The sequence below is a fragment of the Lonchura striata genome, chromosome 5, assembly GCF_046129695.1.
Source record: "Lonchura striata isolate bLonStr1 chromosome 5, bLonStr1.mat, whole genome shotgun sequence".
Taxonomy (NCBI): domain Eukaryota; kingdom Metazoa; phylum Chordata; class Aves; order Passeriformes; family Estrildidae; genus Lonchura; species Lonchura striata.
Window position 1 is genome coordinate 13,160,187 of NC_134607.1, and position 21,005 is coordinate 13,181,191.

The 21,005-nt window shown below is 45.8% G+C and overlaps 1 protein-coding gene across 5 annotated transcripts in view; it reads left to right on the plus strand.

Moving 5' to 3' along the window:
* The window catches only part of CACNA1C (calcium voltage-gated channel subunit alpha1 C), a 414,418-nt gene that overhangs the window by 369,763 nt on the left and 23,650 nt on the right, over nucleotides 1–21,005 (plus strand). For all 5 annotated transcript variants that reach the window (XM_021535026.3, XM_021535027.3, XM_021535028.3 and 2 more), the window contains 5 exons: nucleotides 8,738–8,770; nucleotides 11,674–11,802; nucleotides 15,823–15,888; nucleotides 19,319–19,410; nucleotides 20,178–20,343. In XM_021535026.3, coding sequence (XP_021390701.1) covers nucleotides 8,738–8,770; nucleotides 11,674–11,802; nucleotides 15,823–15,888; nucleotides 19,319–19,410; nucleotides 20,178–20,343 — 486 coding nt within the window. The remainder of the gene's footprint in view (nucleotides 1–8,737; nucleotides 8,771–11,673; nucleotides 11,803–15,822; nucleotides 15,889–19,318; nucleotides 19,411–20,177; nucleotides 20,344–21,005) is intronic.

The window sequence follows — 21,005 nt, forward strand, 5'->3', positions numbered from 1 at the left end:
CAACATTAAATAACCTTCTGATTTAAAAGACAATGAAAAGACACAGACTGGGAATTAAATACTAGTTGCTACAAATCTCAGAAGAAAATGGTTCATAACAATCTCTCTGTTTGAGCTGCTGGTATCTCTGGATATCCTCCCTTGAGCAAAGATTAATTACACAAAACTGACAGGGGCTGATAGTTCACCTACAGTCATCCAGAGCCTCTTGCAATCCACAGACCTATTGCTTTGAAACCAAGGTGGATTGGGTTTTCTCCTGCTTCCACCAGCATGTGCAGTTTCTTTAAAAGCCTTCATTTGAGCACAAGGCTCATCCATCTTCAGACTGTCCCAGAGCCTTTGGGCTTCCCAAAGGATGGGTCCTGGCAGCACTGCATGTGGAATCTTTCAGCTGGCAGCCTACCTGCTTCCCTTCCCAGGAAAACCTGCTCCTGGTCCAGTCTCTCTCTGGTTCCAAGAGTTTCCAGATTTATGCTGAGGGGTGGGGATTTTCCTGCAGACCACAGGCCTCCTTCCAACCTTAACACCAGTGTAGTCAGGACTTGTACAGAACAGCAAAGATGCTACTGAAGTTTCCTTCTGGATTCACGTGCTTCTGGGAACCCTACAAAGCCCAAAGCTCTCCCTCCTCCATTCAGCCTGAGGCTGACCAGAGAAACCCCAGAAACACCCAATACAATATACAAGCTTCAGTATGTTCTTCATTTTTTCTTCTTCCTTGTCCTTTTCCCACACCATGAAATCCAATCAGCTAATTCAGAAATAACTAACAAATATCCACAGAAGTGCTCAAACATCCAGTGCAGAGAAGACAAACATGGCAGCAGAAGGACATGCCTCTGGGAGTTTGCTGAATTCCTCAAAGCACCAGTCTGCAGGGAAGAAGGAGCCTGTAGATGTCACTCACCCTCTCAGTACCAATGGAGCATTGCAAGGTGTTGGACACAAAGTTCCTGCCTATCAGTGGCTCAGGAAGTTCATCTCAGAGAAGACCCCTGTTGCCATTCTCATTTCCAAGGCAGGCTGTGGGATGCTACAAGAAATGGAAAAATCAGTTCTTACACAGTGCACAACAAAGTCATTTGGACTGGTGTGGATGTTTTGAACACTCTTTTTCTTCTTTTTTATTTAGACATCAAAATCGGTGTCATGGTCTTCGTACACAAGAGCCTGAGCAGGCCAAGTGAATCAGAGAACATCTCCCAGCTTGCAGCCGTCCACAGCAGCTGTGCTTTTACAACACTGCTGCAGATAAGAAGTCAAGATGATGGATTTATTTGGGTGTTTGGGATGGGACAACCTGGATTTGAAAATAACTGTTACTCTGAATGAAAACCAGATACAGGCTGTGCTCCTTTTGGAAAACCTGTCCCACAGGTTTCTCTCCCTCTTCCCTCCCAGACAATCAAAAAAAAGGGGAAGAGAACAACGAACAACATAATTCAGAACATAAATCTCTCTAAAGAGGTGGAGGAGGACTGCCCTTTCCAGCACAGTGATAAATACACTGCTGAGTTTGATGTTTAAAAGCCATATTAACTTTGCCTTAGGAAATGCAGTGAAGCACATTGGACTGCTCAAGAACAGAAACTGGGACACTGTTGTCATGGATGGTAATAAAAGTGAGGAAAGCTGGAAAGCTAAATTCTCACTCTTGCTCTCTCTCTCCACCTTGCTCAGTGGCCTGTTATGTTCCCAAGGTCATCCCCCTCAGGCTGCTTCAGGCTGGGACAGACTGATCATCTCCTTTGGGAGCCATTGCCTTGTGAATCAAGAACTGGTCAAATGAAAAGCCAAGTTTAATGAAAAAAGGTTCATCACACATGGCTCCTGGCAGAGGTGTTCAAATCAGCAAAACCTCTCCTCTCTTACTCAAACAGAAGATCCTCAAAGCCACTCCACCTGGAAAACAAAAAGTCCTGCACACGTGTAGCCTTTCAAAAATTATTTCCATGGCTCAGTTCATCTTTAGCACCTCCTCATCCAGATGTTCTAGGGCTTCTTTTGGCTGCCTATCCCACAGAACAAATGATGAAACACAGGCAAGCTGCACCTGCCTCTCTGAGTCAGACCAGTAGGTGTACCTGAAGATGAGCACTACATCTCTGATAGGGGAGTATCTGCTTCTTTCTCAGGAGCCCCCCAGGCTTGATTACCATAAGCCTTGATTTCCCACAGCGAATGAGAAGGATTATTAAAACATCTTAAAAATTAAGAAAAATTTGCATAGATATGCTTTACCAATTGTTCTGCTTTTCTGAAAGTCATGGGGAAAAATAGAGCTTTTAGCTGTGTGAAAAAGCAGCCCTTTCATTACTTGTCCTCTAATTGTCACTATAGGGTAATCTGCACAACCAAATAAAAGCAATTGACTTTCCTTATATTTACCTTAAGTACTTGGAACCATAAGACTTCTGTCTGACAATTTAATGGAGATATATATATATATATATATATATATGAAATTAATTAATAAGCTATTCAAATTGATATGATTTGCATATTAGAAGCTAATTAGAAAAGCAAGCTCCAGAATTTCAAAACTTATAATACATAGGAAATGAAGGAGAAAAACTGATAGCTGCAGGACTCATTTGCTTAAGAAGTTACCTTGCCCTTATTAACTGTATTCAAAACAGGCTTTTGTTGCATGGGGATATGGTAATGTTTCCCCAGAGGTCTGAGATCATGTGGAATCAGTGAAGTATAAATGCATATATATTGCATTTGGATGAGCTGACACTTGGTGTCTCTTGGCCCCCATGCAGGCAGAAATGTAATGGCAAACCTCACTGCAGATGTCACATTTTCCCTAATTCTCCTCATTGCAACAAATGACATTTTAACTCCATGCTGCAGGAGAGTTCAGTCTCCTCTGCAGAGCTGTCTGAATATCAGTGTGTTATATTGCACTGGAACACCCTCAGAGCTTTTTCCAGAGAAATCCACAAGGTGTTCACCATTTGCCCCAGAAAAGGCAGCATCACACCCCTCAAGTCCCTGTTTTCCTGAAAGATGGTGCCCTTTCCTAATAAGCATTAAATGATCCAAAAAAGCCTCTAGTGTTTCACCCAGATTAGACCTACAGAAGGCTCGATTTTTTTTTTTCTTTCCAAAAGCCCCTTGTAACAGTTTTTTTCTGTTTTAAAATAGAAGGAAAATGTAAAGGTGAAAAACTTCCAGTAAAAGATCATTTCTATTGAAATAATCAATATTTAAGACATATGCTTAAGTAAAGTAAAAACAGTTTCATCTAGCATTGATTTTTTTTTCTCAGTTATATATGATTTATAATGGAAATGTAAACCAAATTAAAATGTGTGAGGACAAAATGTGAGATTTCAACCTTACATTTCTGAAATGCCTGTTTCAGAATTGGCATGTTTCTACAGAACATTTGACTTTCAGCATGAGTATTCTTCTAACAGAAAATACTTTTGCAGGGGAAAAAATAAGAATTTTGGCTAGTTTTATTCAAAATGTTCCCAGAAATTTTCAAAAAGCTCCATACTTAAAGGAAGAATTCATAGTTTGAGAAGCTTTTGTGATTTGTTGTTGTGGGGAGGTTTTTTGGGGGAGTTTTTTGGGGATTTTTTCGGGGGGGAGGGGGTGTGGTTTCCCCCTGCTAATAATTTGATTTCACTGTGAGGTTATGGGAATTTACAATTATGCGATCTGCAAGTAGTATTCCCTGTCAGAGAAATACCAGATACGTTTCTGCCTGGCCTCATAATAACCTCACAGACTTTTGGTGGCTGGTGGGTTATCTCCAGGGTTCTTGTGATTAAAACCTCAGACAGATGGCTCTGGAAGGAGCTGTGGTAACTCCCCAGTGGAATGGCAGACTATTACCTGCCAGCAGTCATGTTGATTTGAAGCCCTGACTTTTTCCAGCTCTCCACAAAGACTTGTGCAACTCAGCCTCCTGAGGTCGCTTCAGATTTTTGACTCCAAATACAAGAGGATGTCTAGTGTTTTATTTTGCCATGTCTCTATGGCACAGATCACTTCTAAACCACTTTTATTTCCCATACCTTGGTAAATTCTTGAAACTCACAACCTCGCAGGTCCTATCTCAGTGTAACAACATGAGAAGGAAACATCTCCAGAAGAGCAGTAGGGTTTGTCATTGCCAAATGTGTGCCTTTAATTCCCCTTCATATCCAACCTATGGCTTTGATGAGTTCATTTCCCCAGAACGTCTCCTGCCACAGGTGTCCAAAGTCACAGATGCAGCATGGCTGAAGTAGAACTCTTGGAGGAGACCTCTATGTACAAAGACCTTGATCTAGAAAAGGCTGATAACCTACAAGTGCAAAGGAACACAACATTTCAGGTTGCTCAGGCAATCTCTGCAGAGCAGACTCTCAGAGGCACCCTTCCTGCAGTGAGGAGAAAAAAGCAAGAAGTGAACGTGTATCATGTATTCCTTGTCATGGGACAAGGCTGACAGACCAAATTTCCAACAGGTATGGCATCTTCACTGGTAACTTCTCATTCTCCAAATTCAACAGCAATCAAGGAAATACCTTAGCAGAAATCCATCAGCAGCAACCAGCTGCTCTGAGTGGGCTCCTAGAAGCTTCATCCATGAGCCACAGACTCCTGTGTGAAGAAAGGCCATTGCAGATTGTTCATCACAAAAGGCAGCATAAGCATCTGACCACCTGTTCTCCTGAGAAATATGAAGCTACTCTGTCATATTGTGGTGCCAGCATCTGAAACACACATTTCCTCTCATGTTTTCTAACCTAGGGCTATCAGGCATAACTAGAAGGCTGCAGTTGTACCTCTGTGTTGACTGAGACAATTCCAGTGAAGCAATTATAACATTGTGCAATCAGCTACTTAAATGCTCTACACAACACAAAGGTTGAATTATCTCTTGCAAAAAAGGGATTCCTCCCTACGAATGAAAGTGTTGTTGGAAAGTAAAAAGCAAGGAAGTTTTTCTCCTCAAACATTGGGGAAAGATCAGTTTGGACTTCCTAGCAAAGGCTAGATACACTCCAAGGGAGTTGAACTCATCTTCATTGTGTTCTGTGGTGTAAAAGAATTGCTACCATCAGCAATGGGAATGCTGCCTGCCTGTCCTGTCATCTCAGTGCAGTCAGGCTTCAACAACTGCTGAACAGCTACTGATACTGATACCCAGCAGTGGAGAAACCTCTGTGGTTACATGGATTAAATACATACTCTACAGATCTAATGAAGTTCCCTTTCAGACATTTTCAGGTGCTGCTTCTCTGGAGAACCATTACAGCTGGCAGCAAACCAGCCAAAAGAAGCTCAAATCTCCCACTGGTCCTCTGTCTCCAGTGTTCCACAAGGATGAGGTGGGATTAATATCTCTTCTTGGGAATTTCCTACTGAAACTTTCATTTGAATCTGCCTATTAGCACACTTTCTTGTCTTTTTCCAAATCTTTATCTATAAGATAATCTAAGACATGGAAATTTCAGGGAACCTTGATACTACTGTGACTATACAAAGCCTTTTTGCTCATATTTTTGCTGCTGTCTTTACAGGTCTGAAAAGCCACACCACCCCTTATCAGAATTTCAGAATTTCATGGATTGCATTACAGCATAAATATCCTACTGTACTGATTCTGTTAGATGCTGCTCTTGAAAGATTGAGACTGGTTCTCCTGGAGAGCAAATTTTATTCTCTCCTAGCTTCCAAAGCACAACCCATTAGAAACTTTTTCCTTGGCTTGATGGCAGGATCAGACACCAAGTCTGATTTGTGAGACATTATGGAGGTTCAACAGGACCTGGAGGGGTTGTGTTCTTCACAAGTAGTTCCCAGTAAACCTCACTCCCACCTACCCAGGCAGAGCACGGTTACCAGGAACACAGTTACCTTATCCAGTGCTGTGGTCTCTGAGATTGTAAGTATCTCTCCATTGAATAAACCTGGCTTCTCTCCCAGAGACTTCCTTACTTGCAATCCTGACTTCATCATGGGCACAAGCTTTGTCTTCCTCTTTTGTGCCTGTAAGGGCTCTAAGAACGCTCACAGGTTTGCAACAACTGAAGCAATTTATCTGTTTAGAAAGCTGGTGCTTTGGTACACACCGAGCATGAATGAGACATATGCAGGCAGCAATATCCTGAGGAGGTTTTCAGACATGTTGCAGGGATCACTCAGTCTTTATCCTACTGAATTTTTACTTGGGCTTCTATAACCTTCTCTGCTCTTTCTTGGCCTCTTCTGCTCCTTAACATCTCTGTTGCCTTTTTAAACATAGTGACATAAAAAGAAAGAAAAAAAAAATATCCAAACAGTTCTCATTGCACTCATCCCCCTGAGTGCCTTCACACAGGTGCACCCTGCTTCAGATATTTCTTTTCCCATTCAGTCTGCAAGTTCCCTTATATACAACTCTAAATATGGCCTTGCATTTGTGATCTATACTTCAGATCCCTTTTCTGTACAAGGGAAACTTCTCAGAACATCACCTCTGACTGATCTCCCTGCTGTGGACCTTTCCCATTCTGTGTGTTCATGCTACTCATGCCCCAAAAGAGAAGGGCAGGACAGAAGGCTTGAAGTTCCTCTGCAGCTTAAACCCCATGCAGGAGCAGGAACAGCTGCAAGTGAGACACTACAGCCAAGAGTGCTTTCTGCTCAGTGCAGAAGCTTCCCCAAAAGCTCTTTCAGAGATGTTAAACAGATGAGGGTTTGTTTTTCCACATTGTTCTGAGATTTGTAGAAATGAAATCCTGTCCACTTCAGATGGGCAACAGACACTGGCTTTAATTCCAAGTGCTTGTCACCATGCCTCCGTCTCTGGGAACTGATGTGACCACTACATTCTCAGGTGCCAGTTGCCTGTCCTTGCCCTAAAATTGGCATTTCACATCACTGGCAAGTCTGAAGATTTTTTTGATAATCTAGCAGTAGCTCTTTCAGCTTAGAGCTTGGAATGGCCACACTTGAAAGTTCCAGTAATGGGTTCTCAGATACCTGTGCTCAGGTCCATGGGATGCCCCTTTGGCACAAATGGTAGGATTTGTCTCCTTTTTGAAACCTTTGTGGATATCCAAAAATGTATTCAGCAACCCAAAGCTGGGGGTTGATTTTCCCCTCATGAACTCACACACTGTGCACAAGCATAGCAGAGAATAGGAGAGGAAATGACAATGAAAGCACAATATCTCATATCACTTCAAAAGGCTTCTTCAGCCTGTCATAGATGCACAGACATCATCAGCCAGGAAGGATGGAGAATCCCAAAAATTTTTAGGCTTTCAGTTATTTTGAAGGGCCTTTGTACCTTCTACCAGGAATGCAGCAAGCAGGAGAATAAGGGTCCTTCTACTGTTAGAAAAGGTGATTTGCAGAATTAGAAAGAGGAAGGGGGATGAGGAAGGGACAGAGAAGCGCTTTGCTGGAAAGATGTTTGCCTAGCAACACAAAATCAAAATCTATGCCTGACCTGTAAGAAATGTTTCTATGGGCATGGCTTCTTGATTTGGTATTCAAGCCAACTTTTGCCTGTATGTGATCTGAAAACACAAGAGCAAACATGTGAAAGAGGCAGATGAAAGCAATGAAAGCTGACACTACCAAACCAATGAGTTAACCCAAATTATTGAGTTGGTGTACCTTGGGTTTTTAATTGCTGTCATTTGCCCATCTCACCAAAATAGGCTGTGCATCCAAACTACAGGTTTTTTTAGGTAATACAGTGCAAGTTTGATTACTGCAGCATCCTTGGAGAGCAGGAGCTTGCTGCAGGAGCCTTCCATGGCACTAGAGGGGAATTTGACACTGGCAGAAGAGGAAATACATCAGTTCCCACTTTATGCTACTTTAGCAGACAGGTTTGGCGTATGGTAGAAGTTAGGCCTGAAGGATGACATTACTATTGAACTGAAGGACTCCTAATAAAGACAGTTTTATTTAATTTACAATTCTGCTTCTTACACCTAAGGATACTTGCAGCCTTGGGTATATTTTAGAATTGCTCTCAGTATTGGAAATGGCCCCAGAGGTTAATCAACGAATATCAGGCAGAGTGTCTGCAGCAATTTGACTCTTCCAGGCGTGACCAGGGCTGGGCTCAGCTCAGCCTGGTCTCCAAGAACACATCCACTGAGTGCCTAGGGTTTTGCTGTGAGGTGGGTAAAGGCAGAGCAAGCAAAATAGCTGCACTAGCCCACATTCCACAGCTGGTGTTGGGTGTTGTAGGGTGCCAAGAGCCAGTCAGACTCTCCCAACCCATTGCCTCACCCAGAGCTGTGTGTAAGGGAATGGGGATATATAAAGAGGAAGTGTTGCTTCAGCACTGGGATATTATGGGTTTACAAATCAGACAGATGCACTGGAAGCTGGCTGGTCCCTGTGCAGACATGGCCTGTATCTGAGCTGGACAGCTAAATCAGCCCCTGTATTGAACTCATAGTGCTGATACAAGAAACATTTTACCAGTGCAGTACCTCCACTGCCAAGGTGTCCAGCACTCAGGAGACACTGGGGGTGACTCACATGTGGTGGTAGTGGAGAGAGCTTACCTCAAATTCAGAGGCAGTTGTACCTACTTCTGCCACGGCCAGCTTGATCCTGGGCATCCTAGGGAATAAGCCCAGCCTCTTGTGCATTTCTTCCAAATTCCCTTTTGCCCTCTTCTGCCATTTTGTTGCTCCTGTGTTAGCCAAAACCTAGTTTACTAGGGCTCTTAACTGGAGACTTATTACAGCTTATTTCTGTCTGCCTTTCTTTAAAGCCAGCTGAACATACCCAATGCTCTTCCTCTATGGTAAGACCAAAAATACAGACCACCCTCCCAGCTTCTGTGACACTCTTTCTAACACACTCCTTTTTTCTCTTCTCCGTGATCACAAGTTCTCTCTCCAAGCCCAGCCTAGTTATTTGTGCATGAAGCTGCCATGTCATGTATTGGTGTGAGTCTGGTGTTCACATGAGCTGTGAATATGCTGCACATGTGTATCTCTTGTGCATCCTGAGCTTTCCTTTGGTCAAGTTAACTGTTGTTCTGCCTTCTAATGAACCACCAAGAGAGAACTGGACCCGGTAAGATTTCTTGTTAGCCACAAATGATGTCCTCGTGTCACTATCAATGTGACGCTGGATGATTTTGCAGTGTGACCTTATGTCCAAGCTTCCAGAAAAAAAAAGGGTTGGGACTCTGAAACTCCTCTTCAATGAGGTGATTCATTATAACATTTGAGTTCATATTTTGCACAAAAAAAGAGTAAGTGGTGCAATGGTGCACAGAACACTGCTGCCTTGGTGAGCAAGGCAGTTCCCACACCACCCCCACAGGGCTGCAGTAGCTCCAGTTCTTGGATTGCCACTCTGCAGAACCTCCCTCTGGCAAGGAGGAAGCCTTCAAAATATGCCTTCAAAAAGCTGGATGAAAGCCAGGAGGAAGTAAGCAGGGCTACTCAAGCATCAGCTAATCTACAGCCACCTAGTTTTAAAATAACTGTAATCTTGTGAGGCATCACTGAGTTTTTGGCTAAGTGGTTTGATGCCACTAAGTTGCAGATTTGCGTCAGGGAGGGATTTGTTCTATTTTATCTGCTGCTTAGACTTTCTCTGCTCCAGGACACTAGGAGGGCAGAGATAAATTTCTGCCTACAGTAGCTGCCTCCTCTCAGCAAGGAAGGACAAAGGAATACTAAAACCTCTGTCCAGATCCATGTCCTAACTTGCTGCCACCTCAAGGGCCAAAGCAACCAGAAGAACAGCAGGTAGAATAAGAAAACACTGTTATTTAGTCACAACCACAGCATGATTGCTGTCCATAAAACCTCTAAATTTGGACCTCAGCTCTGTTTTAGATGGTATTTGAGCTTGGCTTGTACAGGACTGGAAGAAGTATTTGACCTTACAGTTATCCCTCTGTGACTGTAGCGCTGAGAATATTGTGCCATGATTTTTGATTCCTTGGAGGCCACTCCTCCTTCAGACCAACTCCCTCCAATGTGCTGAAGCCCAGAGCCTGATGTCCAAGTAATCAAACAAGAATAATGTGAGGTGTAGGGAGCACTCAGACTTTTTGTGACACAGCCTGTCTCCCTAATCTTTTTCACCCAGTCACTCCACAGGCAGCAAGTGTCAGCCTTTGGTACAGCCTGGAGGAAGTTACCTGGTGACATACACACCACAGACAGACAGACAAACTGCAGCTGGGTGCAATCCTGATCTGTTGCACATAGTGTTGAGCTCTCTGTGCAAGCAGGGGTCACACCCAGCACACAGCTGCGTAGGGACAGGGACGGAGCTGTGCACCCATCAGCTCACCCTGGCTCAGAAACAGGAGCACACCCAGGTACACATCTGCATCTGGGCATTTCATCCCAGAAACATCCACCTGGGCTGCTCCTGTGCCTTGGGTTTTACCAGAAGCAGACAGGCAAGCAGCTGCTGTTTTCACTGCCCAGTGACAGGAAATCCAAAGGGTCTGTTCTCTCTTGGTTTACACTGTGGTGAGTAGTTAACAGCAGGGGTGATCTGCACTGTTTCTTCCTCCTAAAAGCTGCTCCTTTGGTGGTGTTTAGACTCAAACTGCAGTCTTTGCAGCCTGGGTGGGGGCAGAGAGGGGGGTTTCCGTGCACTTTGCTCCACAGCAGGTCAAGTGGCAGGGTGACAGTGTTATCTCCCCCTGTGACAGGAGGTCACATTCCCACAGTGCTGCTACCGGAAGGCACCAGCTCCACAGGCTTGGCACAGCATTTTAGGGGGTTAATAAACTGGAAAACTTGGCATTTGCTGTGCCCTTGAGCTAGGCAGCAAGTCCTCTGCCATGGCCAGGTGAGCCTGCTGCTGCAGCAGCCTTCAGATGGATGTTGCCTTCACACATGTGAAGGCTGAGGAACGTCAGAGCTGGTTTCAACCCCAGGGGAAAATGCTTAGGGACAAAGCAGATGCTGTGAGAAAAAACAGGCCAGAAGAAAGACTATTTTAAAATACTCCACGCTTGAACAGTAGCAGCCAAGCCAAAATAAAATGTTTTTAAAAAAACAAAAGTCGGTGCACAGACTGTGGGAAGTACAAAGGGGTCATGAGAAATGAGAAAGGCTCAGCAGTGGGAGTGAGTGACCAGAGCCCAGCCTGCAGGAGCATGGCCACAGCAGCACAGGGACAGCCAGGCTGGCAGTGGTGCCAGTGACACCAGCACACACCGTGCCCCATGGGGTTTTGCAGCCAGGGGCAAATCTGGGACCTGCTCCTGTTTCCCAGCGGAGCAAGGAGCACATGGCTGGTGACTGACACCAGATTCACCGGAGCCATTGGCTGAGGTGCTCACTGGGGTAAAACACTCAAGCCAGGCCAAAAGGGAAAGTGTCTTTCTCCTCCAGTGCAAGGTCAAAGGGGAATCGCCTCTTTCCGATGTGAGGAGATGTATTGGAGGGGAATGAGCATATCCTATTCCTAATCCCTGAAAGCCCAGGCAAACTGAAGGGAGAGGCTGATGGCCTTGAGAGGCCCCACAGAGCAGCCTCACCACCATGGGAGACAGGGCAGGCTTGAGCAGCCTTGGCCTGTCCCTGGGTGCCGGGGAGTGGAAGCCCAGGGAGCAGCAGCAGGACAAGGAACAGTGCAGTGAACCCTCGGTGTAGCCTTTTCTGTGGCCCAGGGCCCTCGTTCCTCTCGTGCTGTTGTAACTCCTGCCTCTGTGCCAATGGCTTCCAGAACGCAGAGGAAAACTCTCGCATCTCAATCACCTTCTTCCGACTCTTCCGCGTGATGCGTCTCGTGAAGCTCCTGAGCCGAGGGGAGGGCATCCGGACACTCCTTTGGACCTTCATCAAGTCCTTCCAGGTATTCCTTCACTTATCTCTCAGAAAGACCTAAGTCATTTTCATTTCCCTTGGTTTCACCCCAGTGCCTGAGCTCAAAGGTGGCCAGGGACAGGTGGCAAAAATGATTCAAGTAAATGGAACTTGTGACTGCCTGGGTATGGGTTTCATCCTTAAAACATGAGTAATTGCTTGACACACTCCTGAACAGCCTTAAGAGTTCAGTTCAACTCAATTACTGCCTGTCTGTAACCCTTCAATCTCTTTTTTTTTCTTTTTTCCCAATTTGAACTGTATTTCATATGTGTAACTCTAACTGAAATACACAGCTATGGGGGGAAGGCCTGTGTCTCAATTAAGTTTCCTTTAAGCCTTGTTTTGAGGATTTCCAGTGAGTATTAGAGGTGTGTGGCCTCCATACTTTCATCCAGGAAGAATTCACCTTTTTAGCCCTACTCTTTTGAGCTGGTAACAATGCCAAGTTATTAAATTGCTGCTGCTTTTTTCCCTGGAGACAGGTTGCATTTCAGTGGTAGGTAAAGTTTCAGAGTAGATAGGAGGAAGTGAAGAATATCAGACTGGATAAGAATCATTACCTTCGGAGGAAAACAAACACCACGGTTATTTGCTAGAAAAAACCTAGCCACATATAGTAAAATGATAGTTAGAGATGAAGCATGGCATACTCCTGCATTCTAAAAGTACTTGATCTGGATTTACTGGACCAGCATAACCTCAACGTTAGCTGGGGCTTACCCAAAGGAAGTGGCAGGGAAACACAACACAGGAATACAAACAGTGGTCTAAACATGAGCAAATATGCAGAACACACCACTGGGCAAAAGCATGAAAGAGTAACTTGTACAACACACAAGTCTTGAAACAGCAACTAAGTAGCCCTGAGGCTGTAAATGGTCAATAGCTTTGGTATTGACTCAAATGGAAAAGGAACTGAACCATACTTTAAAACTTAAACCTCACCAGTGACAACACAAGCTGAGACCAAAGCCTGCAGCACTGCAGCTCATTGCAGCTTCTGTCTCTTCTCAGCAGAAGTAGCACACGTGCACACCAGGCATCAGCACAGACTTATTCCAGTGCAGCTCTCAGTGGTCCCGGCAGCCAGACCACCAGGCTGATGCAAAGGACTCATTTTGCACACTCCTTGACTGCCAGAGCACCTAACCCTGCACAGCAGGTTTCTGACACATCCATTCCACAGTGACTTTTTCCATTGCTTGCAGAGCTGCCAGCGTCCAGGTTGTTATTTGAGCAGTGCCACTGGGAACCGTTTTGTTTGCCTGCGTAGGAATGAGATTCCCTTGGCACAGCTCAGCCAGCCCTGATGCAGGGGACAGAGTCACACTTTCCAGTTCCTGCTTCTCCTCCCCTTGCCCCGGTGCCCCTCCAGCCTCTTTAGCAATAGCTCGCCCTGAGGTGAACTTGTCGTGGCTGGAGAGGAGGAGATGGATGGGAAAGGCAGCACCTGGTACTTCCCCCAGGGACCTTCAGACCTCTTCAGCTGGAGAGTCACTTCAGGCAGGGTTGTAGGGTGGTGGGAGAAAGTATGAAGGGAGGGATCTTCCACAGCAGGGGAGGGGGAAAAAACAGGCAGCGCTGCAAGCGAGTGCCTTTTCCCTTGAAATCCTTTAGCCATTTATAACATGGAATTCTCTGCTCCAAGCTCCTCCTCTTGCAACTACCGGGAGGCTCCTTTGGTAGCTAAGAATAGCCAGTGTGCTGCTCTCAATTCGGCCACTCCCACTGTGAGAATGTGGGATCCCAGCAAACTTTGGCACAGGCCCTTCAGTGTCCCCACATGCTTCCAGGAAGCATCTCTGCTCACACAGGGCAGCCAAATAAGCAAGGAACCCATGGAGTTAGATCCCATGGTAACTTCCATGTGCCCTGGGCATGGCATGAAGTGCTGACGTAGAAGCTGGGGCACTGGTCAGAGCGGTGGGAAAATGCTCAGCAGGGTTTCCATCTGCAGAGACAGCAACAGGGTCAGCCTGGGGAGTGGGAGGAGGAGGAAGTGAGAGGGTGCTGAGGGCACGGCAGGGCCGTGAGAATCACAAGGACAAAGTGGTAACGCCAAGGAAGGACAGAGCCAGAGGACAAATGTAGGATGTGGGAGGTGGGGAGCTGAAGGAGCCATGGGGAACAAGGGGCAGGGATGAGCAGGAAGGTGCATTAGTGGAGAGAAATGGACTGAGCAGAAGAACATGAAAAGGAAGTGAAGGGGCAGACAGGGAGGACAGAAGACATCCATTTTCCCACACATTTGGATGGGAAAAACAGAAGTACTGTCAGAAAACATAAGTACTGTTAAGGTTATACACCTCAGGTCCTATCTGGACACTATCCCAGGAGCTCTTAGGTATTGTGTGCATCAGGTCCCAGCTAAATCACACAAAATGTTTGGAGCCCAGTTCTGAGCTGCTGGTCTCTTCAGCCACATTGTGGGGTAAACATACTGATTTGTCTGGCCCCCTAAAAAGCTAGAGGATTCTGTCCTAAGACTCAAGGTGACAATTACAGACTTCATCTAAAAGTTTTGATTATTTTTTGCCATTTTAATATTCAGATCTCTCTGAGATGCTTTATGCAGATCTTAGTCAAATCTCCATAGTGGCCAGTGAAAATACTCTCTCATTCTTTCCTGTGGGATTTAGTAGTGTTGAATTTAGGATTACAGAAGGGTTTGGGTTGGAAGGGACCTTAAAGATCACCTAGTTCCAACCACTCTGCCATGGGCAGGGACACCTTCCACTAGACTAGGTTGTTCAGAGCTCCATCCAACCTGGCCTTGAACACTCCCAGGGCTGGGGCAGCCAAAGCTTCTGAGCAACCTGTTCATGTCTCACCCACCCATATAGCAAAGAATTTCTTCCTAGTATTTAATCTAAACCTGCCCTCTTTCAGTTTAAAACCATCACCCCTTCTCTTATCAAATGAAAAAAATAAATCCCTTTATGTCTTTATTGTAGGCCCCCTTTAGGTATTCTAGGTACTCTAGAGTCTCTCTGGAGCCTTCTCTTCTCCTGGCTGAACAGCCCCAACTCTATCAGCCTGTCTCCATAGCAGAGGTGCTGCAGCCCTTTGATAATGTTGTAGTCTTGTTATATTCTGTGAAACTGGGTGTTCAAAATCTAGTTCAGGAACTGTGCTCACATTTTCAGAGTGAATGCATCCACTCATTTCCTCTGAATCGAGTTCTGAAAGCCTCTGCTCTGAGTGCTAGATATTTCAAAATATTTCTGCTCAAAAAGCCTGATCCTGTGAAGTCCCAAGCCCTTGATTCCTGTTCGTGGTGGAGGAAACTGGGAGCATCAGCACTTGGCTGATTGCACTGACCCCTTCCTAGGGAGGCAGCTCTGCCTGTCAGGGCTCTGCTTTTCCTCTTCAGCAGCTGATCATTGACACCTGGGACGTGGCAGACACCACCAGGGACGCCCGACACTCAAAAGGAAAGGTGCTGATGCAGCCTTAGGGTACTTAGGGTGGTAGCAGCCATTGTAGCAAAAGCCTTGAATTGAGATTCCAGCAGCTGGAATTTTTATGGAATTATTCCACCGTACCAGATGCAGGGAAATATCACATTGCCCAGAGTAACGCTGGCTGTGAGAGCTTTCCCCTCCTGGTAAGCAGGTGTGGACACTGGTTTTGCCTCGCTTTCCTGGCTCAGTCAAGGGCGGGAGTGGTGGGCAGGCAGCAGAGCTCCATCCATCCATCCATCCATCCATCCATCCATCCATCCATCCATCCATCCATCCATCCATCCATCCATCCATCCATCCATCCATCCATCCATCCATCCATCCATCCATCCATCCATCCATCCATCCATCCATCCATCCATCCATCCATCCATCCCCCACGGCACAGGCCGGGCTGGGCTGGGCGGGCCGCCAGGCGCGGGCCTGCAGAGCCATCTAGTGGCCACTGCCCGCACTGCAGAGCCCTGGGGCAGCCAGCAGCCAGAGCCGGCAGCACCAGCCCGGCAGGGACACAGCGCTCTCTCCTTTCCTTTCCTTTCCAGGCTCTCCCCTACGTGGCTCTTTTAATAGTGATGCTGTTCTTCATCTACGCTGTGATTGGGATGCAGGTAAGTGATGCTTAAAGAGCTCGGTGTGTCTGTCTTCTGTTAGAACATGGGAGCAGGCTTACAGGGTAACTAGATCAGTGTGTGGTTGTGGGGGTTTAAAGCAAGGTTTTCACCCAGTAAGGTAAGATGGAAGCTAACCTTGGCTGGAGAACATCATCTGACTGGGTACTTCCAACAGCAGCACAATGTAGTCCAGAAAAAAAAGCAGGCAAATTTAAAAATTGTCCCATTTAAGGGCAGAACATGACATGCAAACAGTAAAAAGACCATGCCTGCCCTCCACAAGGAATATCCACAAAGAAGATTTACTGCCTTTCTTGTTGGTCCAAAACAGTTTTTTAAGTGGGCTTATGGCTATGCTGCACTGAACAAACCAAAATGTTCTCTTGCATCTCTTTCACACTGGCATAACTTCCAGTGAGTTGTAAAGAGCAGCTTTTGATCTACATCCATGAAGATAAATATGGGATCAGACCCAATGTACCAACACTTAGAGTTCTCCAGGAAGCTGCATCAACACAACATCTTACTCAGTTTGGAAAATGCACTTGGAGTCATGTTGAGCATTCACATGTGCAAGGAACTGATGTTGCACAGAGACCAATGAAGACAGCATGGGATATAGGCACAGTCTGAGACAATCCCACTCTCATTTGCTGCACTGCTTTTCAAGCTAAGCTTCACTTTCCACTTCGATGTTAATCAAAGTTCTCAGACAAGTCAGCCATCTGGGATCAGAGGCCACAGTATGGAAAAGCATGGCATAATTGCTTCCAGAGGTCTTCAAACATGACGGGCTTCTTAGTTTCACCATGACAACAGGATTTGTAATGAAATTCATCTGACCTCTGTGACCTTGTTTTAATTTGTTTCCTGTTATTATAATCACATGTTTTCACAAACTCCATCTACCCTGCCCCACTGTGAAAAATAAAATTAATGTTTTCTTGAATTATCACAGGTTAGCTCAATAGCCCCAGTAATCACAGCTGTCATTTACTCTGCTAAGCTCATATTGTAAACTTGCCAGTTTTGCCTTTAATACCTAAGATGGCCAAGATCTTACAGAATTTTCTGTGCTATACAGAAAATCACTTGAGTAGTAATCTGGTATTACATTGCTGTACAAAGCATTATAAGTGACTACCAAGCACCCACACAGATGGGGTCTACAGTGGTCAGGGCACTGCCAGTGCCAGATGCTTTATTCTCTAATTCTACTCCTTTTTCTTTCAGCTAGTTCTAAGTTACCTATTTAACCCTTGGTTTACATTCAAGCCTCTGTTTAAATCATCTCAGCAGTCTGAAGATCATACATCTGTCTTTCACATTGATCTAGATTACTAGGTCACTTCATGCCCTCATGCCTTCCAATAAGAAAACAGACTTTTTTTTATTTTCCCTGTTTGCCCAGAGCCCACAGACCTGTGATTATCATTTTTTGTCCAAATGGCACCTCAGACATTTTTTGTGCAGCCCTCTTGAATGTGCTGACACACTGAGCTCCCTCACACACAGGGACACATAGGAAGGAAAATCATCCCTCACTCTATTAAGCTATGAAAGACTGGATGTACCAGAACTGATAAAAATATCCAAATTTCCCATATAAATGAGACCTACTTCTTTATGTCAGCTACTGCCACAACCTGGAGCGTAACAACATTCAAGCCTCACTACCTAATGTGCTCAAGTGGAAAAAATCCAAGTTGATGCTGATGGATGAAGCTGCTGGTAGGATGGCCCAGGAGGCACAGATTGGAGAGGCTGTAAGGGAGGAACCCCCACTGACAGCTCCTCCCAGGTAGCCAATGCCAAACACCCACAGCAGCTGCTGCCTCCTGTGCGAGGGAAGCTGTAGGGGTCGATAGCAGGATCATGGGCAGCTCCCTTACCTACATTTGCCTGAAATTATAAATATGGGCTCAGAGCTGCCTGTGGCGTGGGGCTGGCCAGGCAGGGGAAGGCCCAAGCATGCATGAGGAACCCCTCAGGAAAGCTGCCATGTGCTGACCCTCCCTCCCATCTGGCAAGGCCATCCCACCATTGTCCCTGCGCCCCCCTCCGTGTCATTGTTTCTCTCAGGGTGCTAATTATCAGTGACATTTCCTTGAAAAGAAGCTGGGTGTTCTCTCAGAGCTGCTCTGCTCCTGCTGCTTGTTTTGGCTACAAAGAGATTAGAGCTCTCAGCCCCTGAGATCTCTGCCACCTTGTTATCAATGGGGAATAAATAGTCCTGACTGTGTTGTGCAGAGACCTTTCTGCCACACAAGATTTGTTTAAACTCTCAGTCCCAATACCTGAAAGTACCACAGCTATCCAATATTTTTTAAAGAAGCCTGAAACTCTGCTGTACTGGGGACTTCACACCTAAAGACAGGCAGCTAAAAAGGTTTGCTGATGGTTGCAGTCTTCATGCCAGGGCTGGATGAACTAGTTTTTGTGGCATGGGAGGAAGCTCTAGGACATCCTTGTCTGGGCAGATCCGGTCACCATCTTCATGCTGCTGCAATCTGAGAGGACCCCTGAAACATGGTCATGCTGGTGACAAGCATGACTATAGAAGGGCAGGCATTTGGACAATTCCAGATCCAAGGCAATGCATTTACATTGTTTTGTGAAGATCCAAGGCCTCCCACAGAGATGGAAGCTCAAGGCTTTACAGCTGCTGGTCTTTTGCTATCATTTTGTCCTGACAAAGATAGATAAGCAATGAAGGAAGGAGCCTTTTCTTCTCTGTTACTGATTTTTTTCAGCTGGACTTCCTTCCCAGTTGTGTGCCTGTTAAATGAAGGCCCCACGTTTGTCATGTATTCAGTGTATGCATAAGGAAGAACAACTTGTTTTAACATGAGATGCTTTTTATTGCAAAATTAGTGCTTTTCTGGTTTTAAAGCAGAAGCCAGGGAAGCAACAACAAATATGAAAGACATACAGAAATGTTGCCCTTATTTTTAAAAGTGTTACATTTTCTTTTATAGTTCTTTTGAAAGTTTTAAAGTTCTCATAAAACTTCTTTAGCCTTCTGATAATGTTTACATATTTCTACTAGAGTTCTCACGCACTATTCATGTAAATAATGAGTTTTGCATTCTTCTTTGTGGGAGGAGAGAATTGATGGACTATTGGTTTGACCAGTGTGGTTGAAGAGGTAGCAATTTAATCCTCCAATCCACTGTCACTTTTAGAATTCTATATATTGCAAAGTCAGAAATAAAATTGGCTCTTTTTCTCTCTTAAACTCACCAAACTTCTGTGTACTCATTTTGTGTCCAATAGCGACACAGAAAAATTTCTTTTAATAGAAGAGCAGATTGCATTGAATATCAGAGTCAGGGTGAGGCCAAGAGCTACAGGTGACAAGAGGCTTGGGGATTTTATAGGGCTAAAAGACATGTAAAGACCTGAAAAGACCTTTGCTTTCTGCCAGGTGTTTGGTAAAATTGCGCTGAACGATACCACAGAAATCAACCGCAACAATAACTTCCAGACCTTCCCCCAGGCAGTGCTGCTGCTTTTCAGGTGGGTGTATGACAGCTCTGCATTGTGTCAGTCTGGGAGCACCATTCCTCTGCTCTCGGGCACAGCTTATCTCCTCCTACCGTGTCATGTTCACGAGGTGAGTAGTAACATGTTGTCCTTCAGTGGGGGAGCCTGGGAATTATGTCAGATGGAAGGACCAGTCCATTAAGTCTCTTGTAGCCCAGCAGCTCACCCTGGTAACGCTCAGTGCTGGGGAGGGACATGAGTCTTCCTACACAGAGGAAAGGTAGCCAGTTTTCAGTGCTCTCCAAAGTTGATATGCATCAAAACCTTCTTTGGTTCAAATCTGCCCAGTCTGACTTCTAGCAGGGAAAGGGACATGATGAAATTGTGATTAGGCATGGCCATGCCCAGCTCAGCTTAGCACATCATCCTACTCCAGCTGGAGCCAGGGAGGGGTGCTGAAGGGGTGGGAAGCTGGCACAATTTCAACACTGCCATAATTTTTAAGGACTTCTTTAGATGCAATCCACAGACTTGTCACACACCTCTGCATGATTCTGCTTGGAATGTGAGAGCCCTGTACCCACAGCAGCCAAAGCCAGTCAGAAATGATATGCTGATGATGGCAACAAAACCAAACAGAGGAGCAGGATATGCCAGGGGATGTCAAAGCCATGCTCTTAATTGACCTCAGTGGCAAAATTGTCATTAATGTTCATGGGATCAGGAAGAGGTTGCTAACGTGCCAGTCCCTGTCACATCCAAGGTCACTGCTGTCTCCCCCTGCCCTTTGCCTTGCCCAGGTGTGCCACAGGTGAGGCCTGGCAGGAAATCATGCTGGCATGTCTCCCCGACAAGAAGTGCGACCCGGAGTCGGAGCCGGCCAACTCCACAGAAGCCGATCACTCGTGTGGCAGCAGCTTCGCTGTCTTCTATTTCATCAGCTTCTACATGCTCTGTGCCTTCCTGGTGAGTCCCCCCAAGCCAGACCTTCCCTCTGTCAGACTCAGCCTCTGCTTCCCCAGACATCAGCAATGCACAGGACAAGAATGATCTCAAAAAGGAGAAATCTCCCCCGGGGTCTTTCCCAGCAGCATCGTTTCAGTGACAACAGCCCTTCCCTGCCTTCCTCCAGCTCTGGGGGATGCTCTGCTTCCAATCCCTGTCTTCTGTGCACAGCAAAGGAGCTCTTTGCTCTTCCCCTTTCCCCCTAAATGAGAAAACCAAATTAGTCTGTTGTGGGCTGTGCTGAGGCTAGCAACGCCTCAGCCACACTTCCCACCTTCCCTCCTACCTTCCTTCTGGCTGCTGAGCGGGTTTTTCCTCCCCTGCCAGCAGCAATGACTGTGAGAATACACATATCCCACTTGCATCTGCTCCGTGTTGGCAGTGCAGCACTGCTCAGAGCGACAGCACACGCTCTGCAGCTGGCAACAGTGCCCAAAACTCTCCCAGTGAACAGCAGCAACATTTTTAAAGTTTTGGTCTTGGGCCAGAAGAAAGGACCTTTATCTCAGCCCCACTGCCTACTGAAGATAAATCCCACCTTGTTCTGCCAGGCAAAGACACAGGTAAATAAAAAGCCATGACAGCACATCTAAGAATTTAGCAAATTTATGCCTCATCCATTT